Below are 21,812 nucleotides of genomic sequence, written 5' to 3'. Positions count from 1 at the left end.
TAAACTGTCCATTTCATGCATAAAACCCACGTTATACTTCCTGCCAGTGTTTCATAGCATTCAGAATTGTTTTCCATCCTGTTAGTGGTTGAGCCCAAGAAGAAAACCTCAGCCTGATTGCTGTTCTGTTTTAAAGAGGATGTATGATCTTGTGCTTTAAACGGACCATAGGGTAGGAGGAGAAAACAACACAATTTGGAGGTGTTCTTTCTGAGACTGCCCTCAGAGGAAATGTGAAGCTTCCACGAGCTGAGCTCTTCACAGGGACCACAGATGCACATATTCTAGGCTAAATATTGTCCCAAAGCTGGGAAGGGGCTCTAGTTCCAAGCCCCTGCTATAGACAGGGGTACCTCCCTCTACACCAGGTTGCTCACAGCCCCATCCAGCCTGGCCTTGAATGCTTCCAGAAAGGGTGACCTGTTCCAGTGTCTCACCACCTTCACAGTGAAGAATTCCTTCCTGATACCTAGTCTAAATCTACCCTCTTCCAGTTTAAAGCCATTTTCCCTTGTCTTCTTGCTACCTGCCCTTTTAATGAGTCCCTGCCCACCTTTCCTTTGGCACCCTTCAGGTACTGGAAGGTTGTTGTAAGGCTTCCCTGGAGCCTTTTCTTTTCCAGACTAAAGAGCCCCAGCTTTCAGTCTGTCCTTATAGGTGAGGTGCTCCATACCGCTCATCTTCTTCATGGCCTTCCTCTGGATGTGATCAACAGCTTGATGTCCTTCTAATCTTGGGGGACCTAGAACTGGATGTAGTACTGCAGGACTGATCTCGTGAGAGCAAAGGAGCAGAATTGGTCACACTTCTCCTGATGCAGCTGAGGATGCAGCTGGCCTTCTGGGCTGCAAACACCCATTGCTGGCTCACACTGTTATGTCTTTCATCAGCTGACACACCAAAATCCTTCTCCTCAGGACTGCTCTCAAGCCATTCTGTGCCTGACCTGTTCTTGTGCTTAGGGTTGCCCTGATCGAAATGCAAGACCTTGCACTTGGCTTTGTTGAACTTCTTGGGGTTGGCATGGGCCCACCTCTCAAGCTTGTCCAGGTCTCTCTGAATGGCATCCCTGCCTTCTAGCATGTCAGCTACACCACTCATCCTAATGTTATCTCCAAGCTTGCTGAGGGGGAAGAAAATATTCAGGCCAAAATAGTGGAGAAGGTTTTACTATGGAGTGTTCAGTTGTTCTCCCCCCACCACCCCCCTCCCCCCTTTCTTTTGAAAGACTTTCAGATCTTCTTTGTAGACTAAGCTTTAGATGGTGTGTTTGCTATGGGCATTGGTGGGGCCTGTGGAAATGTGCCATGTTGTGTTTGTGAACTGTGTTTATGGATAAAGTTGCCTCTTCTTTTCCCTGAGGAAAGGTCTAGAAAAGGTGGTAGCTCAGGAAAGGGCTGCACAGCTCTGGAAGTTTTTATATACCTGTTGTCCTACAGAGATGCAAGTGGGAGATGAAGTTCTTTGCCTCTTCTCCAGTCCCCATCTCTTAACTGTTTGCAGGTTGGTGGAGCCTGCAGGAGAGGAGATGCTGCTTGCTGAAGCCTGCAGAAGCTGGAGTATGAGCTGTTTGGGCAGCAACAGAGGAGCAAGCTGCTGCCTGCCTCTGGGAGAAGGAAGCAGTCTCTTCTGCAGAAGGCAAGAAAGCTGCTGAGACATGTCAGGGAGATGGTCTCTCTCCTTGAGATGCTGACCTCTGAGGGGAGGAAGCTGAAGCCTTGTCCTCCCGCTACCCTGCTCCAAAGTTTCTTTCTCCCAATGAGACACTTTCCCTTCTTATAGTTCTTTACATCACATTACGTTCTCTGCTTTTCTCTCCCACAGATGTGCTCTAGCCGACTCTCTGCGGAGCACATCTCCCATAGTTACCTGTGTTGCTGTGCTTTTCAGTGCTTTCAGACCCTTCAGGCTGGAAGTTAGACAATTAGTCTGTCTGAAACTTAGATAAACACTAAAGTGGTGCATTAAAGTGTGACTTCTCAGAGCATTAGTATTGTGCTGGATTGGGGCTGACAGCTGAATTCTGGCTTTTGGCATTTAAAAAATCAAGGGGAGAATGAAATGCTGCATAGAAGTCCCAGGGGCTTGAGCACAAAGCGGATTCTGCAGGTTTCCAGAAAGCCTCAGCTTGTTTGTGGTACCAAGAGGTGAAAAATGCTGACCTCAAGCAGCGTGGCACATCCCTCTGGTTAAAATCCTTGGTGCTGTTCTGAAGCTGCAGGGTAAATGCAGCAGTGACCCCTTCACATCAAGGAGCTGGGGGCCCTGTGCCATGAGGTTTTGTTGTTATCTGGTTGTTCATCACCCAGGTAATCAAATGGGCAGTGTTTCAAATTCCTGTCTTTATTAGAGTATGTGGCATCACTAGGAGGCTGACAGCCACACTGAATTTGATGTAGTACAAAATGATCTTGTGCTTTAAGGGGGGGAGGAATACTTGAGGAGGTGAGGCTTGCCTCTCAGACTTCCTCATCCACTCTTTGGCCTAATGAACTGGGGTGATGTGTGTAGATCACTCCAAAAGCAATACCTCCTACTTATTTCCATGGAAGGTTCAATGGATACAAAGAGCACAGTAACACTGATGCAGTGTTCTCAATTCTCAACTACATTGAGAATTCTCAAATTCTCAACTACAAAATGCTATTTCTCAACATAGTCACCACCAAAAATGCACAGCTAATGGCAGTGATGATCAGCAACGTGAGCCCTGCCTGAGTAGTAAAAAGCACATCTCTTTGGCCTGCCTAACGAGAGAGGCTTAGGGAAGAGCTTCCTCAACAAAAGCTCAGACTGGTTCTACTGTTGAGTTATTTGATCACTCAGTGTTATCAAAACGTTCAGTGCTCTAATGACAGTGTGTCTTGATGATAATCTGTATTTATGGTTTGGTGGAAGAACTCGTGCATCATGTGTTAAGCATTTGTCTCAGTTGTTTGAGTAAGACTGAGCTATATTTTGCATTTAAGTAAACATTGAAAACAGTGTAATTTTCTCCAAATTATGGCACTTAAAGCACGGAGAGAGTTTTCTGAGAAAAAAATCAAATCCGTGACAGACTGTGTTTTTGGTGCTGCTGTAGCTGGCACAGTGTGCAGCATTCCTCATGGTTCCTCTTACAACCCACCGAGATGCTGAGCTTGCACAGGACAGGGCAACCATTTCCCCTACCAATGCTCTCCTGGCTCTGAACAGGAAGCTGCATTCTTTATCCATCATCTATTCATCTATTGAATTAAGTTTAATTAAAAACAAACAAACAAATAAAAACCCTTTATTGCAGGGAGGAATTGCTGTAATTCTTAGAGCAACAATTTCTAGCTGACTTGCCCCAAAGGAGAGTGGGTGCTTTTGTTTGGGGGCTGATCCTGCTTCCAGATGCCCTGCTGCCCCTTGCCCTCCATATTGGGCTGATTTGTCCTTCCTACTGCCTCAAGTTTTCCTGCTTACCTGAGCTTAGAGGTTGTTTAGTTTTTTTGAAGGCTGTTATACTCTGATTTCCTGGCAGCAAGCATTATGCCAGGAAGATGAGCACATCACCATGTGAGCATGGTCCTGAGGAGAGTTAGGAGGAGGTCAGGGCCTTGCAGGCACCTCTGTAACTTCACAAAGCCCATCTACTGCCTCTCCTTGTCCTTTCTGGGACAGCAGGATTTGTATTGTCTCCTTGAGTTTTTCAGCTGATCTGGGCTCCTGCTTCCTTCTGAAGCTCGGCCCAGTTTGAGTCTGCAGCTCTCTCCATCAATTACAAACATCATGGTCTGGATCATTTCCTCGCAACAACTGCCTTATGAGCAGGCTGGTATGCAGCTTGCAAGTTTTTCCTCTAGATGGATGCCAAACCACAAGTGTGGGCAACCTTAAAAATCAGAGCATCATCAGGCTAATCAGAGATTAAAAATAACACTCAGTTTTCCTGGACTCTCATCCAACATGCTAATGGAGCTATTAGTGTTGCCAGCTCTCTTCATAACACTGAGATGTTTTACCTCTTTTCTGCCAAAGCCTGCTGTCATTTCCAGCCTCTCTTGAGGAGCTGAAATGTGAATTAATCCTTGTGGTGTCCTTACCCCTTCCCTTATCGTTCCACCTAGCTTTGCTGTCTGTCTGCCTCTCCCTTGCATTATAACCCTTCGTCCTCCAGCAACATAATGCTGTAGAAGGAAAACCTTTACAGGATACCCTGGTGTATATTCCACCTTCCTTATGTTGTGCATAAGTTTTTCTTTTATAGCTCTCATTTTCAGGGTGTCCCCTTAGTTCCCACACTGAAACCAATGCTGTTTTGAATCACGAATAATGTTACAAATGTGTTTGCAGTGGCATTTCCCTTTTGCAGAGTGCTCCTAGAGGCAGCCTCCCAGTTCAGGGACTCAGCTGCCTACGGCATAATGGATCCCAAAATAACCAGGATACTGTCGCTGCGCTCAAAACCAGGGTTTGTTTGCTATCTCTGAGTGCTTGTTCATACTTTCTTCAGGCTGCTAAATAGGTTTTCTTCACACAGTCAACTGGCCAATTTGACGTTTGGTGTGAAATAGGTGCTCGTGTTCCCAAGCACAGATGCCAATCTCAAACTCAGGCTTAGAAAGTCCAATTTAGCATTTGAAAATGGGACTTTTCCTCTGAAGCATCCGTGTGTGGGCTGAAGGGGAGCTGGGGCTGTGGGTGAGGCATGAGGACTGAGCATTGCCCCCACCCCACGTGCAGCTCTGGTGCCTTTTTATAGCTTTTTAGAGAAGCTGCTTTGTTTGGGTTGTCCTCTGTGCTGTTTTATCTAGTGGGGACAAATTGCTTTAGAGCAGTATGAGCCATGCTGATGGTACAAGACTGATCACAGACAGCTGCATGGAGGCCTGGTGACCTCTCCTGGAAGGCTTGTGGCTGTGGCCTGTTCTTCTTCAGGCACATAGCAGTATCCAGGAGCACAGGTCTGAGCTCACTTCAGTTGGGCATCATAGAATGGCTTGGGTTGGAACAGACCCCCAAGAATCGTTAAGTTCCAACCCCTCTGCTACAGGCAGGACCACCAACCTCCAGAAATGATGCTCAGATTCCTCGAATGCCACGTTTGGCACCCTGCTATTTGCAGGAAATGTCAGATTTCCTTAGGGCTAATGCGGCAGTTCCCTGGGGCATGCTGATCATGAGCTGCCACTTTCCACTTAGGAAAATATGAGCACTGGAGGCTGAAGGAGAGTGACACTGCTTGCCAGACATGCCGCCGTGTATTTGTGTTCAGACTGTGAGGCTTACGCTTCTCTTTGCAGGAAGCCCCACCGGCTCTCTGCTTTTCCTCTTAACCTGTCTGAATGGCAAATAGCATTGGAACATCCCCTGCTTGCGTGAGACAGTGCTTCTGGCAAAGTGGGAGTCAGGAAGTCAGAGAAAGCCGATGCTGCCAGGCCGTGGGGGTGGTTGTGTTCACTTTATGGAGACATCGGTAGGAGTTACCCACATAAAACCTGCAGATGACGGAGGGCAAATGTGAGTGGAGAGGTTGACTCCTAAGCACTGCTGTGGGTGGATGGGGGACATGCAGGCCTGGACTCGGATTGCTAAGCTGAGACACTTTTTTCTCTGCTAATATTCAACATTTGCAATTTATTCCGTAGCATTTACACTGGAACTTGAGAAATACAGACACAACAACAGCCACTTAGACTGTCAGATAAATTGTTGTGCAATATTCGTTGCCTGTGAAGTCCAGTAGCTGTACAAAAAATTCATTATCACCAAACTGGAAAAACAAACCTCTGTGATACACACCTGTTATTTTTCAGTGTATAATGATAGTTGTAGTCAGACTTCAAAAGTGCGAGCACTCTGGTTAAAGCTAGATAAATCACTTCAAAACACAGCAGACATTGCCTCGCTATTTTCAGACCCCAGCAAGAACCAGGCAGCAATTCTCTGCCATGTATTTTTTCTCATTACAGACAGCAGGTTTCCATCCAGATCATGGGCTCAGGGAGATAAGGAGAAAATGGTGATGTTGTAGCATCTGGTTTGTTGAGAATTGATGATATGGATGTATATATTTCTTAATTTGTGGAAGATGAAGCATGGATACCACATAATTTTGTGAAGGCCTTTAACTTTGCCCAGGGAGGTGGTGGAGTCACCGACCCTGGGGGTGTTCAAGAAACGACTGGATGTTGTGTTGAGGGACACGGTTTAGTGGGAGCTGTTGGTAATAGGTGAATGGTTGGACTGGATGATCTTTTAGGTCTCTTCCACCCTCGGTGATTCTATGAACTAAAAAGAACACTTTCAGTGTCTTACAGAGCAGAGGGAGGAGAAGTATTTTGGTACAAATGTGAGTTTAATGTTAGTGGCAACAATGCCTATGCAAGTTTTGTACCATTGGAAATATCAAAACATGAGTTTGCTGTTGTTTTGCTACTTACAGTTCTTACACAAACAACTTCTTTTTCTTTTCTTTTTTTCCACTTGAAAAAGAGAGAAGGGGAATATTTTTGCCTTTATGCCTCACAGCTGAAAGCAGGCATCTGAACCCAAATGAAACACATGAGAAGGAACTAATGCGGTTGTTTTGTCGCTTTCAGTCTATGTACAGTAGGGATTCAGTCTTTGATGGACTGGTGAGAGGAGTGGAAGGATGAATCGCTTGTCACCATGTAATCTGTCAATGTATGACTTGTCAACATATAATCTGAGTCAGCCTCCGGAGAAATAAGTACATGCTTTGTGGTTGCATTCATAATGAACTCAGTGAAACGCAGATATCTTGTACTAAGCCAGAACAATTTAGCTGCAAGATTAAGCTAATTGAAAAGATCTCTCTAATTTAGGGATGAAGTTCTTCCAAGCAAGCAGGGGCTCTGTGTCAAAAACTCATCGCGGTGCCACTGTAGGAAGCAAAGGGCCTTGAAGCTCCGCTGTTGACAATATTCACTTGCTTTGGCAAATCTACTGCATTGCAGTACAGGTTGCAACACCTCTCAGAGCTCCAAACTACTTCTCCACACCTGTCCCTGCCTGCTGTCTGTAATTTAGCTGCTCCTCATGAGCTCCTTTATGAAGTTGATGTAATTAAAGTTACATTTGTGGAGGAACAAAGAGGAAAGACAGGCAACTCAGTCTGACTGGGAACCTTGACTTGAGTTTGCTTAGTGCATAGTTTTAAGCATCTGCTCCCAAACTAACGTTAACTTTACCAATAAGTAAAATCAGATAAGTGTCTGTGTATGGCACTAATGGTCCAGAAAAGCTGTGACATACCAGAGTGACAGAGACCCCAACAATAATGGGGGAAAAAGTAACCTGAATTTCTCACTTGTGCTCTTCAATTCCATGTTGCAAAGTGAAGGATGGCAGGAGTTTATATGCTGTTAGCCAAAAGGCATGGCTGCCCCAGATAGTGCATTGTAATACAGGAACTTTTTACTTTAAGCATACAGAAATCCATGATGGGATTTATTTCCTGCTCTTCCTAAGCTCCCACCGAGAGAAGAAAAATGTGCTGTAATCCTGGAAGAGTCAGTCTTGAAAACTACAACTCTCCATCAAATACAGTAATGGGAACGCTTGCCATGCTCTCTGCTCACTGTTTTTTCCCCTGAGCTCTAAATATAGTTCCCAAATGTGAAAGCTGTAAATTCTTACAGTCTCATGGCAGTGTGAGCTCATCACAACTGGCATTGCCAGAGCTTCTCTCCTCTCTTGCCTTATGTTCCTGGACCCTTCATTGCACCAAGTTGAGTTTTTTTCCTGATTTAACAGCAAGACACATTCATAAAAATAGGTTCCCAAACTGCTGAGCAAACATTTCCACCTCCTTCCTGGAATAAGATCTTGTGCTCTTGTAGTAAAGGGTTCATTGGTTGGAGGGTCAATGTCAAAATAATAGTAATAATTAAAAAAAAAAGATAAATCTGTCTGTATTTCTCATACTGATTTGAAGTATTTCTCTGCTGCAGCCAACACGCAGGAAAGCCATGTCCCTCAGTGCCACATCTACACATTTCTTCACCACCTCCAGGGATGGTGACTCCACCGCTTTCCCAGGCAACCTGTTTCAGTGCCTCACCACCCTTTCTGAAAAGTAACTTTTCCTAATATCCGACTTGAACCTCCTGTGGAGCAGCTTGAGGCCATTACTTCTCATCCTAAGTGACATTAATTCAGAGCGACTTTCGAACAAGGTAAGGGTTTCGTGTTTGTTTTTCATCATTCAGCAAAAATGTCTGGCTTTAGGTGAGATGTTACTTCTTGTGTGTGATACCGGACAGCCAGTCCCCAGGGAAAATTGCAGCCTGTAAATGTACAAAAGTGGCCCATTTCCTCCAGAAGTGATTATGATTTTTATGTATTTTCATTCTGTTTCTACTGCGGTTCCTACAAGGTGCAATTTTTGCATCCTAGAATGTTGTTTTAAATTATGCCCTGCAATTAATTGCTGTCAATATTACAGTAACAGGAAGTAGGAGTAAATATTCCAACTAGGGCATTTAAGGCTGTATTTCTAATGGTACGGTGCGGGCTGCTTGCTGTATTGATTGGTTCCAGAGGGACTGGTTGGAAACAAAGGGCTTTTAAAACTCACAGCCGTGTTTACCATCTACAGCTAAATAAGATACCTAGAGGCTAACCTGGAAATGTGATGGGGTTTGTTAATTTCTATTTGTTTTAAGATACAAATAAAATTGTGAGCCTGTCATCACAGGGAAGCGGAGAAAAGATGAAGCAATATTCTTGGCTGTGTATTAAAGCTTATAAAGCTTACTGAGGCTGCCCCCAGTTTGTTGCAGCCGTGAGGCCTTGATTATGTGGAATTTACCCCAGCTTATGTAAAAGCCTTTACTCCACACACGACCTACTGTAGGCCTCTGTGAACTGCAAAAAATGGGCATAACGGGTCAGGTGTTCCTGCTACAAACACAAATCCTTCGTGAAAATCGCTGCTGCAACGTTCAGCCACTGGATGTCCTCGTTTTCAAAGGTCTGCAAAGGTTGATCAGCCGGAAAGAGGCATGTTGACGTTCGCAGGGTGTTGCATAAAGATGTTCTGTGTGTGCTGTGTATTGCCAAACTCCAAGCTTACCACCCATAAAGCAAGAGAATCAGCAACAGAATTGGTTTCACTTCTTAGGGCTATTAAACTCCTACAGCATGCAGAACATGTAGTTTGTTCTGTCTGTCTTGTTGACTGAACTGCATATTTCTGTAAAAGCTTGCATTGCTGCACCCCTGCGTACTTAAAGCACAGAGCAGCTCACTACATTTCTTCCTGCTTGCAGTGCTATGTTTACTAGACTTGGTTACTGTTTTTACTGTGGATTCTGACCGGAGCATGATCTTTCCAAGTTCATATTCTTCTCAAAGGCTGTACCCCTGTGACCACAGGGGCTTGCTCTGCTGACAACAGTATCAGCAGCAGTGCCAGCCCAGGGGCAACCCTGATCCGATCCCAAAAGGACATTACCAGCAGCAGGTAATGACTTGTTCCTGCTGCCCTTGCCCTAAAAGCTGGCTCTCCCTTTTTCTCAGAAGAAGGCTTCCTTCCTCCTGCAGCAAGTGAACCATCACTGCTCACCTTTCCTTTGCTTCCAGCTCCCATGCCTGAGCATCCCCTGCAACGAAACCTGTTTCTTGTAGGTCTGATGGGACCATCCTCCTTGCCAAACATTCCTGTCTTTTGATTATTACTTGATATGGCTTGTCAAACACTTTCCAACAGCTTATAAGAATCTGAGCTGGGGGGAAGGCTGGCAATGGGATATCTGTAACTATATGAGAATTTCATGTTTATTCATGAAACGCGAATGTGTTCATGATAAACTACCTTGCTGGGGTTTTTTTCAGTCTAAAGATTTAAGGAAAAAAAATCTGCTTAGCCTTTTTCAGCCTTTTAATTTCTCTAATTGAGCTACTGTTAAGGCACATTGTCTTTCCAACAATGGAAAGCCTGTGCTGTGTAAACACGTTTGAAATCATGACAGCAAGTTTTGCCAGGGGACAAACTCGGTAGGAAAATTAAGGCTGGATATCTTTCCCTTATAAAGGGTTCAGATAAGCAGAGGGATAGATTTGTAATGATATGAAATAGCTAAGACAGAGGGAAAACCCTCATGGCAGTTCCAGGTGATGTGGTGCTTGATCACAGTGTCATTGTCTTAATTCCAAGTACACACTGCTGCTTTTCTAATAGGGAAACCAGTAGAGTGTGGTAGGAGCACACTGCCTTGTGGACACTGAGTAAAGGAGAGCATCTTCAGAAGAGGCTGTGTGAGGAAGGAGTCACAAAATCACCAAATGACTGAGGCTGGCAGGGACTTCTTGGGTCCATCTGACCCCTGTTCAAACAGAGACACCCAAAGCAAGGTGCCTAGGACGATGTCCAGGTGTCATCCTGTTGAAGGAACAGATTTATCAATCCTTTCCTATTGTTCTTCATGCTGACTGTGGTAGTGGGTGTGGAGGGAGAAGAAACAGAGCTGGAGCCCATCACCGTTGGCTGGAAAAAGAGGTAAAAGGTTTTGCAAGCAGCAAACCCTAGATTTACAGTGAACAGGGAGGATTTTTCTGTCCCTAGCATGGGAACTCAGATGCAGCTCCAATGAAAATCAATAATTGATCTACATCCATTTACAGATGCATCAACACTTACGTAGGCTGAAAAACCTTATCCCTGTGCTCACATTTTGCTTTTAAGCAGCTTGTTCTTGGGCTGCCTGTGAACGTATCTGCTTTCATCACACAGGGAATGCTCGGTCCCTTCTAGGAGCAAGCGGGGGCCCTGTCTTTTCCTGCTGGATGCCAATAAGAGGACTGATAACATAAGATGTTGAACTGCTACACAGCTTGTTAGATAAGTGCAGAGCCCTTTAAAGCATGAGGTGGAACCAGGATTTACCTCTTGAAAAACAGCAGCTGTCCACAAAGCCAGTTGCGTGGACAACAGTTCTCCGTTCTCCCTCACAACAAGCAACGTAGGGCTGAAATCAAAATAAATCATTTTCTCTCTCTCTTTTTTTCTTCTTTTTAGATTTTCTGGTTTGGACTGAGACTCGGCAGACATGCTGTGATTCTTCCTGTTTGCTGCCTAGAGCCACGGATCATAGACTGTGCAGCCAGTGCAGGTCATATGCCTTTGTTCCCTATAGATAGGTAAACCTGTGCTGTGTTATGACAAATCTGAGAGGAATTTCACTTTTGCTTCATCTGGTAAATGAGCAAACACCTTGACCAGGAGCACATCCCTGGGTCTCCTCTACTCCTGGTGCTGCACATGTGGGATGCCCCATGTTTTACAGCAGAGAACAGGTCCTGATTACAGGAACCTGCAGTGCAAGGGCCCTTGTATGTGCTGCAGGACATTGCATGCTGCTGAAAGGCTGCTTTTGCAGAGTGGTAGCCCATAGTAGAACAAGCAGAGTTCAAGTTGTCCACTTTACTGGAGACGAACAACTAGTGTGATCCCCCTGAGCCTATTCCTCTCCAAGCTGAGCAGTCCCAGCTCTATCAGCTTCTCCTCATAGGAGAGTGCTGCAGCCACTCATCTTTGTGGCCTTGGACTTTCTCCAGTATGTCAATGTCTCTTCTGTAGTGAGGGGCCCCCAGGTGAGCACAGGACTCCAGATGTGGCTTCACCAGTGCTGAGGGGAGGGAACCTGTCTCACTTCCTTCTCCTCACTCTGCCAGTGATATCTTGCCTAATACAGCCCACAGCACCATTAGCCTTCCTAGTGACAAGGGCACACTGCTGACTTATCTTCAGCCTGGTGTCCACTGAGTTCATGGAGAATCTGTGGGATTTTTATCTGCTAAATATTAGATTAACATGTACTACCAAATGTATGCAAACTGAATTTTTTGTTATTATTTTATTTTATTTTTTCCAGGGGGATCTTGTACAAATTTCATGGTTGTTGCAGCAAAAGGCACATTGCTGGTCTTTCTGCTAAGCAACTCTCTTTTTTAAAAGGGCTGTTTCCAAAGCAAGTGGTCTGGATAGCCAGATTACTGCGTGTCTTTTCAGCGTACTGCATACCATATTCTCTGGCAAACGCATTATCAGAAACAGGTGATCATTTTAGCTGATGCTTTCTTGAAAACATCTGAATCTGAGTCAGACTCATGAGGTAGAAAACATCTCTGGTGAGACTGCGAGCAAGTAGAAACTAGATCTCACAGAAGGCGGTGCTGAGCCAGCTTGTGATAGAGATTATCAGCTCTCCTCATCATTTGTGATGACAGAAGGAGAAAAGGCTCCCTTTGCTTCTGAGAGAGATTTCAAAATGTGAAGAAAGGGGTTTTGTTTTCAGTTTGAGGGACTTTCAGCAGAATAAGATGAGCAGGGAAGGACACAAAAGTCACAAACCTTTAGCATCTGGGCATCGGTGTGAGGGAAGAAGAGACTCGTGCAGGATTCACCGTGTTTCTGCAGAAGCTAGAAAGTGCCAAATGGTTTTGTTTCTGACTTCGCTTATATCTGTTGTGTCCTCTCATTTTTCTCTCTATTAAGTTTTCAGCCCGGACGTTAATTCATGGTGTAGAATACAGCTTCTCTGGTTTCACAAGGGTCCTATAGGAGATAAAGAAAAAGGGAAGCTGAGACAAAAACTTCATCGTCCAGCCACATCTGCATTGGACCCAAGACTGGGTGAACCAGGTCTGTATGGCTTCAGGCTGAAAAACTTTCTGTTGGCCTGCAGCGTGTTTGATACGTGTCCACAAGTTTCCTGATTCACCACAGTATCTCTGTTTGCCAAGATTTACTTGACCTGAGTTCTTTTGATAACAACTGTTTGTGACAATTTTAACACAGGTTGTACAGAAGGAGATAGCTGGTTTAATAGATACTGTGACCTGGACATTCGTACATCACCATTTTGTTGCTAACAGTAAGCTCATGGGATTTTTTTCCCCCCAATTTATATGTTAGCTAATTATTATCCAACTATCTATTTTCTCACAACTGGAAGATTGAGCTGTCGTATATATGCTCTAAATTGCTAACTTACCTTTTGGTATTCAGCACAGTGTCTCTTCAGAAAGGCATTTGAGTCTAAAGACAGCTGTGCTTCCCATTGCTCTGCTACATAATACCTAGTCACTCATTGCATTCAGTCAGCAGCTCTTAACTGCAGTTGAGGCAGAGGCAGAAAAAATATGTTACCTGGTGCAACTGCTCACTACAGTTTTTCTGTTGGGCAATTCTAAATACATTCTGCTTCTATTTCCTTTATTCTTGGTCTGACTCATTAAATAAGTCACTTTCATGTTCTACCTGTTCCTTTTTCAATGGAGAAATGTCCGATATTTCATTCTTTGTACTGAAGATCAGTAACACTTTTCTAATGTATTTTATGGTTTGAAAAAGGAATCTATGGCAAAAATAAAGCACAACAGTCTAATTAATGTGCACTCTGAGTTAAACAGCTATAGGAAATTAGTGAAGAGTATAATCAACACTAAAACTTGCCTTTATGAATTTCAAATGTGGAATTGTATGTGCATCAGTAATTGTAGATAAGGCCCCATGTGATTACTATAAGGGCATTAAACTTCCCTTCCAGCTAAGATGAGAGGAAGAAGGAAATTATGAACCACACAACAATATATATACATACATACACACACACACACACACACACATATATATATTATGAGCCAGTTAAAGTATTTGTCATTGTTGTCAAATTTGCACTCCCCTCAGTGTTAGCTGCTTTTGCTTCCCATCACTTCCCATCCAAGTAATGGGCCATAATGGTGGTGCTGGCATGAGCAGAGTTACTTGCTGCTGCCATTGCACTGGCACAGTTCTGCCCCAACAAATACAGTGGTGGGCACAGAAAATGTATTGGGTGTGGCTGAAATCCCTTAGTTTTTTGAGCACAGAGAAGAGGAGGGAAGAGCAAAGGACAGAAAAGGAATGAAATGGAAAACCATCCCCAGTCACAGGCTTCTCCCTACCCGCCAGAACCTACTGGTTTGTTCTTCTGGCCAAAGAAGATGATGGGTGTCAACCCTTGAGAGTTGGTGTGAAATAAGAAACCATAGGGTACAATGGAACCGCATACTATTGGCCACTCCTTACAAACCAAACTGAAGCAAATAGGATTAAAGCGAAGTAATACCTCATGTGATTACAGCTCATTGTGTTCAAATAAAAGGTGACGTGAGTGATTTGTTTGGGGGTGGGAGTGGAGAGGAGGAGAGAAGAGATGCAGCAGCTCCGAGTGATTTTATTTATAGCACTACAAAAACACACTGAATGTGTTAAATGCACCGCTGGCAGCATGTGCCACTGAGGCTTTGCATTAGCAGATGGTAATTCATCAGAACTCGTGGGGGTATCTTTGTTACAATGATACGTTAACATTATTCCATACCAATTACTTCAGGCACACAAAAACTTTGTTGACGTGATGCTTGTGGCTGCGTAACCAGAATTCATTGCAGTCTTTGCAGCTATCATCAATATAGGAGTGCTTTGTAGTTCCACGCACCTGCTGCTTGTCCAGCCCCCTTCTAAACTATTCAAACAAAAACCGAGGAATAAACGTGGCTGGAGTCCTCAGCCTGCAAAACTGAGAGGCGTATGTCAGTGCCAGCGAACTTCAGCACTGAGCCCAGCCTGGCTCTCAGCAGCTCTGCAGGCTTTCTGCCTGCTGGTAGTTCAGCAGTACTCACATTGAATGTTCACAGGGGTGGCTAACTCCTCCTCCAGTGGCATCGAAGCCTGTGTGTATTGTGAGTGCTGGTTAGATTATTGCAGCCTGGGCTGCTGCTATTGCCTGCAATCCGTGAGTCTTTCCTTCTTCTTTCTTTGTGCCTTGTTTTGCCCCAGCTTCTTCATGTGCTGTAATTGCATCTCCTCCTCTCTGAGGGCACTGGGAAATCTGGCTGGTGGAGGGAAGAAGGCCTTAATGCAGAACTCAGTGGGTTTTTTCCGCCCCTTTCATTATTTTGCTTACTGTTCATTTAAGTGGGTCTTAAACTCTGGATTTTATGAACTACTTAAACTATGCTGATGCTAAAAGCTATTTCTCTCTTTTTTTTCCCCCTCTGTACTCCAAAATGCTCCTTACTGTCCTCAGTATTCCTGCTTTCGCCATAGCAGCACTCACCTTCTCCACATTCACCCCAAACCATGGATAATATCTGTGTTTTTGGGCCTTTTATAAGGAACTCAAAACTTGACCTTGTTTGCTTGAATTGCAAACAAATTGAGTTGTTCCTTTTGGAACACCAGAGAGCAGATCTGCATGGTCAGTGCCAAGGAGGGGATACCTGCAGTGTCACCTTGGTTCATATATTATCATATAATAAATACATGCAAAGGGTAACTTTAGAAAAGCTTATTGATCTGTAGGACAGCAAACTGTAACAGTACACACAGCCCCAGAAGGCCTTAAAATAGGCAGATCACTGCCATGTCCACAGAAATTAAACCAAGATTTATCAGTTCACTTAGAAAACAGAACAAGCTGTTTTATGGCTGCTTATTGCAGTAGCACGCAGGGACAGAAGGGCAGAGGCTGCTACGATAAACTTTTCCTTCCGCCCCGCTCCTGTATCTGCATGTTATGGTTACGCAAGAAAATAGTACTGCTTTGAGAGAAGCTCTGATGTCAGATGCCTGTTTTCAAGTCTATTTTACGTCACCGTGAGGGTTCCCAAACTGGCATTACAAAACCCAGCAGCGGAGAGAAGGCTCCAGGGAGACCCGATGGTGGATTTTCAGTATCTGAAGGGAAGGGGAAGACTCTTTAGCAGGGTCTGTTGTGGTAGGGCGAATGAAACGACTGAGGTAATAGAACAGGTTGCCGGTATAGGGGGTGGGTGCCTTATCTGTGGAGACATTCAGAGTTAGGCTGGATGGGGCTCCCATCGTTTCAGTACATCACTTTCTACATTCACTACACCACTTTTCCTCCCTCACTCTGGGCTCGAATAGTTGAACGACGCTGAGGTTGCCGAACACCTCGGGCAGGGCCGAACGCAGGCAATGGGGTCGGGCAGGACGGGCTGAGGGCAGCGCTCAGGGCGTCGGGACCGCGGAAAGTTGCAGCCGGAGCCGGGGCGGGGCGGCGGGGCCCGGCCCCGCTGATGTCAGCCGGGACGGGGGAGGAGGGGAGGGAGGGAGAGAGGGAGGGGGAGCGGCCGCCGTGTTCCGGGTCAGGCGCGGGAATGCGCGGCGTCCGCCAGCAGCGCAGCGCCCGGCGCCCCGCGATGCCCCTGCGGGGCCGGCAGCGGCCCAACGAGGGACAATAGGGGGCTGCTCTCGCCGCGCTCCGGCTCCCTCCCGCCGTTCTCCCGCCTCCCGGGGCCGGCGACGCGCTCGCCCGGGGCCGCTTCCCTCCTCCGGGACGCGCTGGATGCGCGTTGCCGCCGTCTCGCCGGGTCCCGCGGCGTCGAGCGGCCGGCGGGGAGGGGGCGGCGGTGAGCGGCGTCGCCCGCCCCGCGGCCCCCAGCGGCCCGTCCCCCCGGCGGGGCGGCGCGCTCCGCGGCGATGTTCCACTGCATCCCCCTGTGGCGGTGCAACCGTCACGTGGAGTCCATCGACAAGCGGCACTGCTCGCTGGCCGCCGTGCCCGAGGAGATTTACCGCTACAGCCGCAGCCTGGAGGAGCTGCTGCTGGACGCCAACCAGCTCCGCGAGCTGCCCAAGGTGAGCGCGGGGAGGGGAGGGGAAGGGGCGGGCGGGGCGAAACCGGTTCCAGAGCCGCCGTGTCGCCCCGAGCGTGGCGGAGGGAGGAGGGCGCAGGTGAGCGGCACGGCAGGTGGCCGCTGCGATGGGGAGCTGAGGGGCGGCCGTGTGGGGACACATGGAGAACTGCGATAGGGCAGGGGGCCGTCAGAGCGAGAACAACCTGGAGCTGGTGGAGCGGGTCCGAAGGAGAGACTCGAGGATGATCGGATGGACGGAGCGCGGGAGGCTGAGGGAGATGGGATTGTGCGGACTGGAGGAGAGGAGGGTCCGGGAAGAACTCGTTGTGGCCTTTCAGTACTTAAAGTACTTCAGGCAGGAGGGAGATCGACTTTATACACGGGCAGGTAGTGATAGGGGGAATAGCTTTAAACTAAAGGCGGGGAGATTGAGATCAGGTGTTGGGGAAGTTTGTCGTGGAGAAGGAGGTGAGGTGCAGGCTGCCAGGAGGCTGTGGGTGCCCCGACCATGGAGGTGTTCAAGGACGGGCTGGATGGGGCCCTGGGCAGCCTGAGCTGGTGCTGGATGTAGCAGTCAGCGCTGGGCACAGGAAGGAGTTGGAACTGGGAGGTCTTTGACATCCCTTCCGACCAGTTCTACAGTTCTCAATGTCTTTGCTCCCCATTATTTCTGCTCCCCACTGTGTTTTCTCCTTTTCTGTATGGAGGCACACGTGAACCAAAATGAGAACCCCCCTTTTTCCCTACTTTTATTTTTTATATATTTACCCATCATCCTTCCAGGAACACAGATTAATTTTATAGTAACTCAATAAAAAAAATAAATAATTATCCTCTTACACCAGGATCCTTTTGCTTTCCCATTTCAGCGCTCCTCTTCCTTTCCCAGGCCTCCCTAACCATTCTGCCTCATTACTCAGCAGTGTGCTAGAAAACTTGCCCGTGTTTGTGTTGACAGTGACCTTTCTTAGCTGCTACCACTGGTATCTCAGGCTCCTTGCCCTGCCCACGCATATTTTCCCTTCCTGCCATGTCCTTGGATGTCCCAGGATCTTGCTGACTTCCTTCACTCTAAACGCTTTTTCTGCTCCTTGCTTCCCCTCTCTCACATCCCTTCAGTGCCTGATTCTTGACTGCCCTTGAAGATGGCTTTTTCCTTAGTGCTCTGCTCTCTCTCCCTTTGCTCCCTACCCTTCCTCTGCTGCCTTACAGGTTCCATGTCTCCTCTTGCCCTTCCTGCAGGATGAGCCAGCCTGGTGGGATGTGCAGGAGGAGCCGGCTGTGCTGTTAAGCTTCTGGTGGTTTCCCTCAATACTGAGGTCTCTATATCCTTTCTTGGCAGTTGTGGATGTTTTCCCACAGAACAGCAATTTCTAGCTGTCAACATGCTTCTCACTGCTTGTGCTTTACAAGAGAAATTAAAGAGCTGCACCCTTCAGGCTTCAAAATAAGGCCTTTGTCTAGGGCCAGTCGAAGAGTATGGCCCTTGTTAACAAATTCCTCCTGCGTTGGGTGTGCTGTGTACCATCCAAGAGCCTTCCACTGAATATCTGGTGTATCTGATTTGACTGGGAAAAACATATTGTGTGGGCACCAGTGAGCACAGAGCGACTTAAAAGTGTAGCCTGTGTTTTTCTTCTTAAACCCAAACCATTTTTATTTTCCTCGTGAGTGAAGACTTGAAGGCTAAGCTGTAATGTGTAGCGTATCGTTTGCTACGTGTCAAGAGCCATACTTCACTGAAGAGTAAGCTTTGTGCCAGATTGTTTTGATAGAAGAAAATAACACATTCTACACAACGCATTTCAACAGTGAACCCAATGAAAAGCATCAGGTAAAAATGGGATGCTTTCAATCCTGTAGATCAGCCCTGGTCCATTAAGTGATGTCTCCTGTTCCTGTGCATTGGAATTTAAGGGCTAGTACATCCTGTCAACTTAATTTCTCCGTCTGTAGAATTTGCCATTGAAAATTGGATCTCAGCATTGGTTTTTTCCTCCTATTTCCTAGAAAACGGAACTTTCTGAAGAGCCTGTGAAGGCAGTATTTTATTGTAGCTTTTATCTGAAGTCAGTAGTGTTCTTCTCACTGATGAGCAGTGGAAGTAATTCCTCTCTCTTGTTTTACTGCTGTTTTGTCTCAACTACTGCTGTGTTGTTTTAATCAAAGGAAAAAGACACTTTCCCATGAGGTTTTGAGCAGTTGCTTGTGTGAAGACTCCAATGGAGGAAAAAACAAGAAGCAAAATGTTATGTATGCACTCAGTTTAGCTTAAAGGTCTGCTGAACTTTCTTCTTGTGGGGATTATATGTAGGATTTGTAGACCTAATCTGATGTAACTCGGTCATTTCACTTCTTTCAGCTTACCCAGAACTCTATCTATCTAACTTTTAATTCTCCCTGTTCTGTGCCAGTGCTTCTCTGTGCTGGTCTTTGGCTAATGTGAGACCACTTCCACAAGGGACCTGTGTAGACAGCGGCCACCTCCCATGCTCCACTTGCTGTGTTAGAGAAACATAAGCTGCCGCGTAGCGTTCAGCTTGGGCAGTGTCTGTGCGTCTCTTTATTACAGGGGGTGTTGAAATGTGTTATCATACCAGAATCTTGTGAAAGCTCCTGAAGAAAAAGGGCACTCTGTTCTTCTCATACCACTCCTTGTTTTTAGCAAATACCTCTTAGACTAAATTTCGCTGTTCTACCACAATTTCTTTCACGATGCGGCTTGGTTGACTGCTGGTAGCATGGAAGGAATTGATATTCTAAACTTCTTCTTAAGTTTGCATGTATAGGTTGTAACTATCCCTTCTTAAAGTGTAAATCTAATAACTTTTATTTGCTTTTCGAAATTGATAGATCTTGTTGGTATTGTGGAGATGTGTGGTATCTGACATGGATGTAGCACTGTAGTGGATGAATATTGGCTTTTTAAGCAGGAAGGCAAGGAGAGGAAGTTCAACTTTACATTAGAGAGCTGAGGGAATATGTAGATGTTGGGCTGAATGATGGGCCAGTTGTGAGCAGCTTGGGATTGATGTGCATACTAACATTACTGTCTGCTCTAGTCTGCCCTATCAGGAAGAAATAAATGGGACCTTCTTCAGATAACTAGAAGCAGCAGCCTCATGTGCAGACCCAGGTGCTCACAGCAGACCTGAAGCCTGGCGTGAACTGAATGGACAGCCTAATGGGGGGGGAGCAATCCAGGAGGTTTCTGGGGTGTACTGATGACAACTCGCTATCACAGGCTATTAAGGAGTCAATGGGCAGAGGTGCTTTACTGGGCTTCCTGCTTATCAACAAGAAGGGACTGATTGAGATTCTTAGGTGGGGCAGCCATGGCTGTAGCAACCATAGTGTCCTTGGTTGTGGTGACTGTGAGATGGTGGAGTTTAGGAACCTGAGAGAAGGGAACAAAGTGAATAACAGGATCACAACCGTGGTCTTGTGGTCTTGCACAGGAGAGCAGATTTTGGCACGCTCCGAAATCTGCTTGGAACAGTCTATGGGAGACTGTCCTGAAGAGGAGAGGGATATGGGAGAGAGAGTTGATTTTCACTGGTCACCTCATGTAAGCTCAGGAAGGCCATTCCGATGGGCAGGAAAACAAGCAAAGGTGACAGGAAATCTGTGTAGAAGAACAAGAGCTGCTGAAACAGTCAGACAAAAGGTAGAGTAGAAGAGGATGGAGTGTTGTTGGTTGACTCAAGAGTGCCCCAGAGACACTGTATGTGGTTAATAAGGTCAAAGCCCGTTTGGAATCGAATCTAGGGAGGGCTGATAAGGACAAAATGATAATCAGCAAGTTTATCAGCAGCCAAAGAAAGACTAGGGAAAACTTGCTTTTGAGTGTGGTAAAGAGAATGCTGAAATGGTGACAGAGGACACAGAAAAAGAGGAGGCACTGAGATCCTTGTTCATCTTGGTCTCCTGGAAAGACTGGTCTTCAACAATCCTGGGTCCTTGCGATCAATGGGAAAAATCTGGAAAAAGGAAGAGTTGCTTTTAGTGTAGGACAATCGGGTTAGGGAACAGTTAAATAATGTGAACATAGATGAGTACATGGGACCTGGCAGGATGGACTTACAAGTGCTGATGTATCTGATCTTCCTTCTTGAAGATAGGAGCCTGAAACTACAGGCTGATCAGCCTCTACTATGGAGGTAATGGTGAAAGTCCTTCTGGAAATCAGCTCCAGACAGGCAAAGGACAAGAAGATGGCATGGAGTTATGGAGGGGAAATTGTGCTTAATTAACTTGATAGTTTTCTACAGTGAGATGAATGGCTTGGTGGGGGTGAGCAGTGGATGCTGCTTGTCTTGACTTCAGCCAAGCTTTCAGCATTGTCTCCTGTATCCTCGTGGACAAGCTGAGAAAGTCTGGGTTGGATAAGTGAACAGTGAGGTGGACTGAAAAAGGGCTGAGTTGCCAGGCTCAAGGAACAGTCATCTGTGCTATAACGTCCAGGTGGAGGTCATTCCCTGGTGGTCTAACCAGACATTGATGCTGAGGTCAGTTATTCTTAACATCTTCGTTAATAACCTGAGTGATGGGACAGAGTGCTCCATCAGCATGTTTGCAAATGAGACAAAACTAGGAGGGGAGGGCTGATCCATCAGAGGATTGGAGTACAGTAAACATGGGTGATAGTTAAGAATCAGGACCTGGTAAGGTACTGTGGTACCACTGATGAATTCTCACAGGCAGAGGCAGTGTGGTGTCAAAGGGAAACATGACATAAAAGCAGCACTTACAAATGTTTAAGCATGTCAGCAATAGCTCAAGTGTGTGTGACAACAGAATATGTGAGTAAATAAATCTTGCTCCTGTGTAAATACAACCCCACAACCCCGGAGATAATTTGCAGCATTCCTGTTCTCATTCTCATTTCTGCTGAAAAATGGTCAGTGCATTACATGAGTCTCTAATGTTTGTTGTCTTTGCTTCTACTAATGACCTTTATGTAGAAACATTGTGCTTGGGATTGCTATCGTTTATTTGTGCTACCTGTGCCAAATGGAGTTTTGCTTTGCCATGTCTCTAGTACTGGATGGCTCTAGTACTGAAATGCTGCAGCTCCCCTTACACAGCTGTAGCTCCAAGAAGATGTTCCTGCCCTCCTGTGTTTTTTATTCCAGTTGACAGCTGTTTCCATCTATTTATTTTATTGTATT

The 21,812-nt window shown here is 46.0% G+C and overlaps 2 protein-coding genes across 6 annotated transcripts in view; both read left to right on the top strand.

The window, feature by feature from the left end:
- Positions 1-13,386, top strand: part of LOC107312120 (elongin-A-like) — a 28,416-nt gene extending 15,030 nt beyond the window's left edge. For 2 of the 4 annotated variants that reach the window (XR_004306570.1, XR_001554403.2), the window contains exons 11-12: positions 7,944-8,168; positions 11,012-13,386. Coding sequence is in view for 2 of the 4 variants with exons in the window: in XM_032443471.1 (XP_032299362.1) it covers positions 1,504-1,654 (151 nt within the window). In the remaining 2 variants the exon portion in view is untranslated. Of the gene's footprint in view, positions 1-1,503; positions 7,901-7,943; positions 8,169-11,011 lie in introns of those variants that run through there. The other 2 variants (XM_032443471.1, XM_032443470.1) reach the window with 2 other exon arrangements.
- Positions 13,387-16,134: 2,748 nt separating this feature from the next.
- The window catches only part of LRRC1 (leucine rich repeat containing 1), a 59,213-nt gene continuing 53,535 nt past the window's right edge, over positions 16,135-21,812 (top strand). Inside the window, exon 1 of one of the 2 annotated variants that reach the window (XM_015859257.2) lies at positions 16,135-16,642. In XM_015859257.2, the coding sequence (XP_015714743.1) occupies positions 16,484-16,642 (159 nt within the window). In that variant the 5' untranslated portion in view covers positions 16,135-16,483. The remainder of the gene's footprint in view (positions 16,643-21,812) is intronic. The other variant, XM_015859258.2, reaches the window with a different exon arrangement.

Source organism: Coturnix japonica, chromosome 3, assembly GCF_001577835.2.
Source record: "Coturnix japonica isolate 7356 chromosome 3, Coturnix japonica 2.1, whole genome shotgun sequence".
Lineage (NCBI taxonomy): Eukaryota > Metazoa > Chordata > Aves > Galliformes > Phasianidae > Coturnix > Coturnix japonica.
This window is presented reverse-complemented; position numbering and strand designations above follow the sequence as displayed.